Below are 11,321 nucleotides of genomic sequence, written 5' to 3'. Positions count from 1 at the left end.
TTATCTTGGTGTTCCCATTTTTTGAAGAATTTTAGTTACCCTGTTTCTTGTGTATCATTGAAGTTTCATATTCCGATTTAATGCAAATATCATTCACTTTCTCCGTGAGCCTTCCTGGTGGAGGGAGCTCTATTAATTCATATGTTCATTTTGCAACACTGATCCTTTCTCCAGGTATGTCCATGCCAAATGACTTTTTGCTGTGATTGACAGCTCAGTGAATGGGCAACTGCATAATACTTGTGTTGACTTGTGAAAACATATAATACTTGTTGATCTGTAGCAAAAAGGAAAGGAAAGAATGCGCCTCTGTATATAGAATGGGTGCCAAAGATAGCCTCAAGGTACATTCTAAAATGAATTTTGAAAACTGAACTGAACATTTTAAACTGACAGTTATCCTAATTATAAAATTGCTCGTTAGAAAATTTTCCTTTTTACTGTTTGAAAACTTTCCAATAACTTTTGCAGAATAATATTTGTCCAAATGTCATATAATAACAATAACACTCCCTCCGTTCACTTTTACTTGGCATGTATATTAAAAGTAAATTTTCATTTTTACTTAGTCATTTTACGCATATCAAGAGAAGACAATTTTTTTTTTCCTGTTATACCCATAGTATTTATTACTCATTTCAAATTATTTTCTTAAATCCAATAAAATATGTATCAATTAATATAGGTATCATGGTAAATTATGTACTTCATTTATTATTAATTCTTAAGGGACGTAAAAAGTCAAAACGTTTCAAGTAAAAGTAAACGGGAGAGAGTATAACATTTCTTAACCAGCTAGTATTTCTCTAAAAGGATCCATCAGGCACAAATTATTGGAAACTTAACTACTTTGTTTATAAGAATCTGCTTTAAGGAAATGGTACATATATATTGAGTGATACATCAAAAATATAGAATTTGTGTCATGTAGGCTCAATAAAGGAGAAGACGTTCTCTGCCAAGAATTTTTTTAACATGAACAAAGTAAAGGATAAGACGCTTCCTACCAGGAATTTTTCAACATGAACAAAGTAAAGGGACATAAACGCTAGGATTAGGAGATGCATATGCTAGAAAATCTTCATCATTCTCCAACTCAACCATTTCCTCATTGTTTCTAAGAATCCATGCCTCAATTCCACCACTCAATCAATTCTCCACAAGAACAATATGAAGCAACAGAGTCAATAAAGGGAGCAACCAAAATAAGCTTTCCTCATCCAAAATCAACATCATAAAGTCCAAAACAACACCAGCTTGAGAACTTATACGTGTCAAAATTTGGGAATAAATTCCCAATATTTGATGCCATTTCCATAATATAAGCAAGTACTGCACCATCTCCTTCCAAGAGCTACAAGTTTTCACTATTGACATTCTCAATCATTTATCTTACTATCCCACCAAGTGAGACAACTCTAATATTTCACTCATTTTTGAACATTCACTAGTGGCAAACAAGATTAAATTCCAAAAAATATTAGGCATTTTTGGGTCAAGCCTTGGCCTCAAGTTCACAGAATGTGTCACCATACATGTTCTTGATATATTATGTTTGGTTTACGGCATAAATTTATTGCGCTGTCAACCAAACATAGTATAAATTTAGTACCACACTTTATCCTACCTTATCCCATGTACCAAACGACCTCTTAAGGTTTTGAGTTGTTCAAATTCTTTTACACAGTATAACATTCATTAAACAGCTTATTACATATCAAGAAAATGTCCAAGCAGAAAGTGAACTGAGAGGGGTACCTTTCCATCCAATGAGCAGACAATATTGGTTCATTTCCAGAGTGCAAGAACTCCCACAAGCAAAATTCTTTAGCACCAGATTTGCCTGATACAATGAAGACTTGCTCAGCTCAACTTCCTCCATACCATATCGCGCGAAAAACATCCTCCAGACATCGATTTTCACGTGTCTGATTGTTCTTTCCTCACCCTCAGCTGCCACAATGATCCTTATTCCTTGGTTCAAATGTTCTGATTCTGTAGCTGTCCTGCTTTTTTCGTCGTGCTTCATACAATCCTCTAACGCGTCAAAAAATGCACCGTAGAAGAATAGAGCTTCCACAAACCGGTCTACGAATACAGGTGAATTATGGTTTGCTTCCACTTCTATAACGATCATTGCTCGAGGATTAATACCTTTGATCACTCTCATCAACGCGTCCAATTTATCTGGTCGCGCTAACATTCTCATGAGGAAGTATTGCGCGAAGATAACAACAGCTTCCTCATCATCTAGCTCAAAATATTCTTGCTTTAGTTCCATGATATCTTCAACCATTACAATGTTGAAAGAAAAGGACAAGTTCAAGGACTTCGCGAAGCTCATTAATCGCTCACATGTATCCTCAATTTTATGCCTTAATTTGGTACATAAAGCAGTTAACTTGAGATGTTTAAATGATGATTCACATTGATTTGTGGCAAGAGCTTGCATCAATATTGTCCATTGCATCCCACTACCAATCTCAAGATCTATTATATGAACCTTTTCGGATTCTACTACATGATCGATGATGGCTTGAACACCGGCAAACTGAGTCACCTGACTTAGAGGTACACTTTGATGTGCTGCAATCATAGAGGAGTTTAAGTTCATTAACGAATCCTCTATATAAGCTAATCGTTTCATTCCAATTCCTTTCGAGGTACCTCTTCCCGTTTCCCAGTTAATTCTGTCATGAAGTGCTCGACAAAAATAGTATACCAATCTCTGTATCGGATTTCCTTTCTTGGAACATGACTTGTCACACTCATTAAGAAGGTTTTGTGCACGATCAAACTCCTTCTGCCCTACTTTCTCAGCAGAAGCTAGAAGGTATTCGACGAGTGCTATATTTCTAGTGTCATCCTCAGAAAGGCTAAGAAATGAGCTAGCAAATGGATGGCTAAACATGTATGCTTCTTCGCGACTTATAGTAAATGATTGGATGAACTTTTCAGCACCCAAACGAAGGATTTCATCGGTAGATAACTTACATTTACTCTTATCTGTTTGCATACTAATAATATTGTTTTCTGCCTTTGATCTTCTGAACCTGTTGTTATAATCTTTCAAGATCTTGAGTGCTGAAGGCAATGGAGTTTCCATACTCTTTTTTGATTCAGTAATCTCATACGATTTCTTCGTTTGGAAAGTTTTCTCCACATTAGACTGATGTTGTAAAGGGACAACATCAAAATCCCAATCATCAAGACTAACAAAATCTACAAGGAGTTGCAACTCGTCTTGTTGTTGTTGTTGTTCTTCTTCTACTACTTGATCCTTCCCGAGGCCGGAGGCAAACAAGTCCAAGTCCATTTCAGTTGATTCTATTGTGTACAGCTTAGGTGAATCCCACATCGACAAAACACAGGAGAGATGCTGAGTATATAAGAGATATGCCTTATATTCTCGTGACACGTTTTAAAGCCGTGCTGGCCTTTACTCAAATCTTGAAAGTATTGAAAGGCAAGCCTAACAGTTTTCCCAACAGATGCTACATTTTTAAGGAGAAAGTTTTGGAGATTTTGATGATATTGTCTGCTATATTCAACACTTGTAATATAATTTATATAAGATAATTTTGGAGATATTGATGGTGTTGTCTGCTACATCCAACACTTTGATATTGACTATGATATGATATTCACCATAAATTAATAAAAATAAACGTACTCAAGTACATAATCACTTGAAAAACAATCACCTTGATTCCAACGTATTCGATATTTTCTATTTAAATTGTTTTGTAAAAAGGGCCTATATAAATAACAACTACGCCTCAATCCCAAACAAAAAAGTCTATATATGCCAGATTTATTTTTTGGGGGTATAGGTCCACGTGTAGTGAAAAAAGGATTATATTTTTAGAATGTAGTTGTCACTTGAATATTTTAGAATTATACTTGACAGGAAGATATGGAGGTCGAAGACTAGGGTTGAAGAGTAATAGGTCGTAGTATGTTTTTCTGATCTGTTCTAGGTTTATTAGGACTAGTTGACTAGTGCATTGTCTTCGACTCTTAGAGTGTTAGTATTAGAGTTATTTTTTAGTACTATCTTTCGCTTCTTTTTTCTAGTACTCTGTCGTGTTACTGCTTCTTGCTATTGCTTTCTTCCATTTGCTTTTTTTCCCCGGTTCATACATTGCTGGTACCATTTTCATGACCTTGTTTTTGTTATTTCCTTGTTCTTATCCCCGCCAAGCATCTTTCAGAAATAACCTCTTTACCTCCCAAGATAGGGGTATAAGATCTTTGCCGTCCTATATGTAGTTTAGTGCACTTAAGATTCTTAAGTTACCATACCATTTGTTGAGCTTCCTGAAAATTAGTAACTTAGGTCCTTTACCTTTAGTTAGTACAAAGCAATGAAGATACCATCTGTTAGTGGAAAATGTCGTCCTTGTAAATATTTTCTGGCCACCAAACATCAGAAAATAAGTATTTTTCGTCATACCAAACACACGGTCTTGACCGAGTTATCATGCCACCCTAAAATCCGGATTCTCCCATCCAAATCCATGGTGCAAGGACTCCAACATGTAGACTGTTGCAGCAATGGACTTGTGTTTGCTCGAATTCTCCAAAATATTATCGCACCAGTGTCGAATCCTCTAAAAATTCATAAATTTCAACATAGTTTTTCACAATACCAACAAGTCCCTTCAAAAGCCAGTTCTTGCGTACCAATATCTCTACTTGAATCATTGCCTTCATGCAACTTGAAAGCAGGGGCGGATATAGAGTAGTATAGAGTAGCGACGCCGTGTTTATCTAAACCCAGTATTTTTAACGCGTACAAAAATTTATGGATAAAAGTTCATCGACAAGTTTAAAAATACAATAGGTTCAATTTTAAAATATTAAAGATTGAACTTTAAATTTTGCACACTTCTCTATAAAGTGAAAAAAGAAAGTTTATGTGTTTATTCTGACTCAGCTTCACCTATCACTACTACAGAAAGCTTAATGCTTTTAATAACCCCTATTAGATTTTCCAAGTGATTAGGCCAAGCTAACACAGTCTACGGACGAAATTCTATGTAAATTAACAGAGATCAAGAGAGTTTTTAAAGGGGTAGAGATGAACTTTGTTAAGTAGATGAGTATCCTTTTATCCCATATTTCTCTTTGATGCGCTCATGAAATTCCGTGTTGTATAGAAGGCTGTGTCTTTCGTAGAAAATCAAAACGTTTCTGATGACCTACAAAGTTTTAGGTAATTCGGAGCCTCTTGCCTGAGTAAATAAAGATGGCACGGATATTAGCACACATAAAATCGGAAATCGTCCTGAATTCTAGTAATGACTATTGTTCATTAGGTCGGAGCCCGTCGTCCGAATTCATGAATATAGCGTAGATATTAACACACGAAAAATTGAAAATCGTCCTAAATTAATATTTTATGGCCCTAAAATACCAAAAAAATAAGGAATAGTCATGGTGAAACAGTGTTTATTGTTTATTAGGTCGTTTCTGATGGGCCCACAAATTTAAGGTAATTCGGAACCTATCTCCCCAATTCATGAAGATGACATGGATATTAGAACACAAAAAATTAGAAATCGTACTGAATTTCTGTTTTATGGCCTTAATAGGCCAAAAAAAAGATGAACGGTCATGGCAAAGCTATGACTATTGTTCATTAGATCGTTTATGAAGGGCCAACAAAATTTTAGGCATTTCACAGTCCGTCACCTGAATTCATGAAGATGACGTGGACATTAGTACGCGAAAAATAAAAAATTGTCCTAGATTCCTGTTTATGGTCTTAAAATGCAAAAATATGAGGAACAGTCATGACGAAGCACTAACTATAGTTCATTGTATAGTTTCTGATAGGCCCACAAAATTTTATGCGATTTGGATCCCTTCGCCCGACTTCATGAAGATGACGTGAATATTAGCACTTAAAAAAATTAGAAATCGTCCTAAATTCATGTTTTATGGTCCTAAAACACCAAAAAAGAAAAACGGTCATGGCGAAACAATGATTATTATTCATTAGGTCATTTCTGATGGGCCCACAAAATTTTAGATAATTTAGAGCCCGTAACCTGAATTCATGAAAAAGGTGTGGACTAATGCACACAAAAAATTGAAAATCGTTCTGAATTTTTGTTTTATAGCCCTAAATCGCTGATAAATGAGGAACAATCATAGTGAAGAAATGACTATTGTTTATTAGGTCATTTCTGATAGGCACACAAAATTTAAGGAGATTCGGGGCTGGTCGCCTGAATTCATGCAGATGGCATGGACTATAGCACAAAAAAATGTGGAAATCGTCATAAATTCATAATTTATGGCCCTAAAACGCCAAAAATGAGGAATGGTCATGACGAAGAAATGACTCTTGTTCATTAGGTCATTTTTGATAGGTCCACAAAATTTTAGGAGATTCGGGGCAGGTCGCCCAAATTCATGCAAATGGCGTGAACATAACACATAAAAATCTAGGAATCGTCCTTAATTTCTATTTTATGGCCCTAAAATGCCAAAAAAGAGGAACAGTCATGTCGAAGTAATGACTATTGTTTATTAAGTCATTTTTGATAGGCCCGCAAAATGTTAGGAGATTCTGGGCCGATCGCTCGAATTCATGCAGATGGCGTGGACTATAGCACATAGAAATTTGGGAATCATCCTAAACTCTAGTTTCATGGCCCTAAAATGTCAAAAATGAGGAACAATCATGACGAAGAGATGACTATTGTTCATTAGATCACTTTTTATGAGCCCACAAAATTTTAGAATATTCGGTACCGGTTTCCCGAATTCATGCAGATGTCATGGAGTATAGCACACGAAATCTAGGAATCATCTTGAATTTCTGTTTTATGGCCCTAAAACAACAAAAATGAGAAAAAGTCATAGAGAAGCGATAACTATTGTTCATTAGGTCATTTTTTATGGGCACGCAAAATTGTAGGAGACCCGGGGCCGACTGGCCGAATTCATACAGATGACGTGGATTATTGCACACGAAAATCTAGAAATCGTTTTGAATTCCTATTTTATGGCACTAAAATGCCAAAAATGAGGAACGATCATGGCGAAGTGATGACTATTGTTCGTTAGGTTATTTTTTATTAGCCCGTTAAATTTTAGAAGATTCGGGGCCAGTCGCCCGAATTCATGCAGATAGCGTGGATTAAGCACATAAAAATCTGGGTATCGTATTGAATTTATGGCCCAAAATACCAAAAAATAAGAAACGGTCATGGTGAAGCAATGACTACTATTCATTAGATCATTTTTATGGCCCCGCAAAATTTAAGAAGATTCAAAGTCGGTTGTCCGAATTCATGCAGATGGCGTGGACTGTAGCATACAAAAATCTGAGAATAATTACATTCCTGTTTTGTTGCCTTAAAATGCAAAAAAAGAGCAACGATCATAGCAAAGCGATGACTATTGTTCGTTAGATTCTTTTTTATGGGCCCTCAAAAATCATAGGAGATTCGGGGCCATTCACCTGAATTCAGGCAGATGGCGTGGACTATTGCACACGAAAATCTGGGAATCGTCCTTCATTCTTGTTTTATGGACCTAAAATGCCATAAAATAAGGAAGGTCATGGAAAAATGATGACTATTGTTCATTAGGTCGTTTATGATGGGCCCGCTAAAATTTAGAAGATTTGGGGTCGGTCACCTGATTCATGCAGATGATGTGGACTATAGCACACGAAAATTTAGGAATCGTCCTAAATTTCTATTTTTTGCCCTAAGCACGCCAAAACACGAGGAGAGGTCATGACGAAGTGATGACTATTGTTTATTAAGCCGTTTTTCATAGGCCTATAAAATATTAGGAGATTCGGGGTCGGTCGTCTGAATTCATGCAGATGGTATGGACTATAACACACGAAAATCTGTAATTGTCCTAAATAATATTATGGCATTAAAATATTAAAAAATGTGAAATGATCATGGCGAAACAATGACAATTGTTCGTTAGGTTATTTTTTATGGGGGCACTGTCACACATCCTTTTTACCTACACCCCGCAAAGGGGCGTAAAGGGAGTTTTTCCAATTAAAGGGCAATCGAAACGGGATTTTATTTAAAGATTCAGAGTCGCCACTTAAGAGATTTATGGTGTCCCAAGTCACCGGTTAAATCCCGAATCGAGGAAAAGATTGACTCTGTATTACAGTCCGCGAACCAGAAATCCGGATAAGGAATTCTGTTAACTCCAGAGAAGGTGTTAGGCATTCCCGAATTCCGTGGTTCTAGCACGGTCGCTCAACTTCATATTTGGCTTATTTATCTGATTTTAATACATTTTGAACCTATGTACCAATTTTAACCTTGAACCGCTTTTATCATTTATTATTTAAAGAATTGCAACGTCGTGAGAATGCATCTCGAATTGCGCCACATAAATGTACCCGCAATTCTCGATACGTTCCAACTTCGTTGAGATTTGGATTTGGGTCACATAAATGTGCACCCGAGTTTAGGAAGATAACATTATTAAATACGCGCCTAAAGATACTAACGCGTTGTTATTTTGAGAAAAGCCGTAAAGTTCGCTATGCGGCCTGTCTCGAAATCTAAGCATTTGAAATAACTATCTGTTGAGGGCCCCGCAATTTGTAATTTATTCGGCGAGGCACGCCTTACTTATTTTTTTAAAAGGGCTAATCAGCCACTTCTATTATTTATTATTTTTAAAGAGATTGCAACGTCGTGAGAATGCATCTCGAACTGCGCCACATAAATGTACCCGCAATTTTGATACGTTCCAACTTCGTTGAGATTTGGATTTGAGTCACATAAATGTGCACTCGAGTTTAGGGAGGTAACATTATTAAATATGCGCCTAAAGATGCTAACGCGTTATTATTTTGAGAATGCCGCAAAATTTGCTAAGACGGCATATCCCGAAACCTAAGTGTTTATCATAAGCACCTATTGAGGGCCCCGCAGTTTGCAACTTATTAGGCGAGGCACGCCTCGTTTATTTTAAGGATATCCTAAAGCGACTATGGTTCTCTATTTACTTTTGTCTCTAAAGATAGAGAAAAAGGCCTAATTAATTACAAGCGTGCAATGTCCCAGCTTTTGTTGTTCGGACCAACAACTTAACGATGACGCACCTCAACGACAATGCATACCTTCATTTTAATTGACAGACATGAACTCCAAAATTCCTAAACCAATTTATCATACCCATTATCTATTACGAACTATGGGTTTTAATGAACCGATTTAATGTAAATGAGCCTTTCTTTTCCTGACTTTTAACTGATTTCAACACTAATCTACCAACAACAATTCAGGTTTTGCTTACTATCGAATTCAGAAACTGTTATTCAAACGAAGACATCCTAATACACTAGCATGATTAATGATAAAATTACTAGCGAGTAGGATGAATATTACTAGATCAGCTCATGAATTGAAATCCTATTACAAGTTCATTACCCTTTTAACCTGACATTAATCTAGATCCACCTATTACTGATGACAATCGAGTTCCTCCAAACTGATTCAACAATCCCATTTCACAAACCTATTGAACTGACTACACTTCATGCCATTCCAAGGGTTCAATTTAACAGTTCAATGTTATACAATGTTTAACAGATAACCCACCTTAAGAAACAGTTTTGATTATACACATAACTACCATCTATATAGTAGGAAAACATCTAAACTACTATCAATTAAAATACAGGCAGTCCTCAGTTGAACAATAAATGTGTTCGAACATTTCATTTCAAACTTCAACGAGCTTACATCAATGTGGCTCAGGGTGGTGTACCTGGTATTGGAATACAAGAAGAAGAAGATTAGCAGAGTAGTATGTAACCCAGCAACAACAATAACAAACAGCAATAACCAGTAAACAGAACACCCAGTGACAGATTTGAAAACCAACAGGATCCCAGCACACTCAATGAAACAGTACCAACATAAACCAAGACCAGAAATAACAACTCAAGAAACCACTTAAAACCTCAGCGAAATCCCATAAATAACCAGCAATTAGAACAGAACCAAAATGTATTTAGAAGTGCAAAGGATGCAATGGACAGTTCTGATTTTTTTTAACACTCAAAATAGAACACTCTCAAAAAAACTCTCAAACTACTGGTCTCAGGACAAAGACAGTCTGTGTTCACTCTCTAAAACTGAACTTTTTTTAATTTTAAGACCAACCTATTCTTTGCTTTTTTAATTCTGAATTCTTAGTGTCAAAAATCCAGTCTAACCTTACTCTATCTCTCTGACCTTTTTTCAGATACAAAAAAAAGCCCCCCTCTAATTCTGTCCAGACCCCTATTTATATCCAACACTTGACCTTGCCCCCCTCTCAAAAGCACTCAGGCAGAATTTTTTTAAACTAATTCTGCCCATGATCTCTTTTTCAATTCCACTAGAATATGTTTTGTTCCCCACTAAACTTCTTTTTATTTATTAATCCCACGCGGGTATGGGCAGCCTATTTTTCTATTCAAATTCCTTAAACCTTGTGAAATGGTGCCCATGATCCCTTACACAGTCATCAACCCCCCACTACTGTTTTAAACTATTTCATTAGTTTAATGGTACTTTAATGTTACTGACAGAACACTAAGTCATTTTCAGGTTTCAAGCCCAAATTACCCCCTTGGGAATATGAACTACTGCCCTGTTCTAAACCTCCTAATCTGATTTCTAAGTTACAAACCCAATAACTGATTTCTAGCTGATCACTAAAGTACTACAGCTATAACCAATTCACAACTAAGTTCAAATAATGACTCAATCAAAATTTAAGCAGTATGAATCAAATTATTATCAGGTTATTCTAACATTCAAGACTGTAAAACTAATCGGCGACACTTATCGAATCGACTACACGAACACATACAATCAATAGCAAATAATCAGAATCGAACAGGCACAGAGGTGATTCGAGTCATATTGATAGAAACATGGATTTATAATGAAACTTAACTAGTCGACGGAGCTCATTCGAATCGATTATATAGTTTATTATATACTCGACCATGACCAGAAAAAGTTCGACCAAATAAAAGGTCTTTGAAGAAGGACAGAATCAATCGACAAAAACTTGAAAAATTAATAAAACTACACTAAACAAATAAACAGATATAAACAAACACAAAATGGAACAAACAGGAAAGGAAAAATACCTCAAGAACTCGAAAACTGGACGACCCTGATTCTAACTCAGACTCGAACTCTTTGAGGTCGAACGGACCTTAATCGAGTGTTCTCAACTGAGAACACTTCGACTAAGGTCAATTAGACCCCAAATCATCCTTTAATTTGGACAGATTTCAACCTTTGGTTTTCTAGGGT

At 36.2% G+C, this 11,321-nt stretch overlaps 1 protein-coding gene across 1 annotated transcript; it reads right to left on the bottom strand.

The window, feature by feature from the left end:
• Positions 1–1,717: 1,717 nt before the first annotated feature.
• On the bottom strand, positions 1,718–3,358 carry LOC104246155 (DELLA protein RGL1-like). The gene has a single exon (XM_009801920.1). It carries the CDS (start codon positions 3,356–3,358, stop codon positions 1,718–1,720), a length of 1,641 nt encoding a protein of 546 aa, XP_009800222.1.
• Between the last annotated feature and the right edge of the window lie 7,963 nt (positions 3,359–11,321).

Source organism: Nicotiana sylvestris, chromosome 5 (genome assembly GCF_000393655.2).
Source record: "Nicotiana sylvestris chromosome 5, ASM39365v2, whole genome shotgun sequence".
Classification (NCBI taxonomy): Eukaryota; Viridiplantae; Streptophyta; class Magnoliopsida; order Solanales; family Solanaceae; genus Nicotiana; species Nicotiana sylvestris.
Note: the sequence above shows the minus strand (reverse complement) of the source record. Positions and strands in the feature narration are given on the sequence as shown.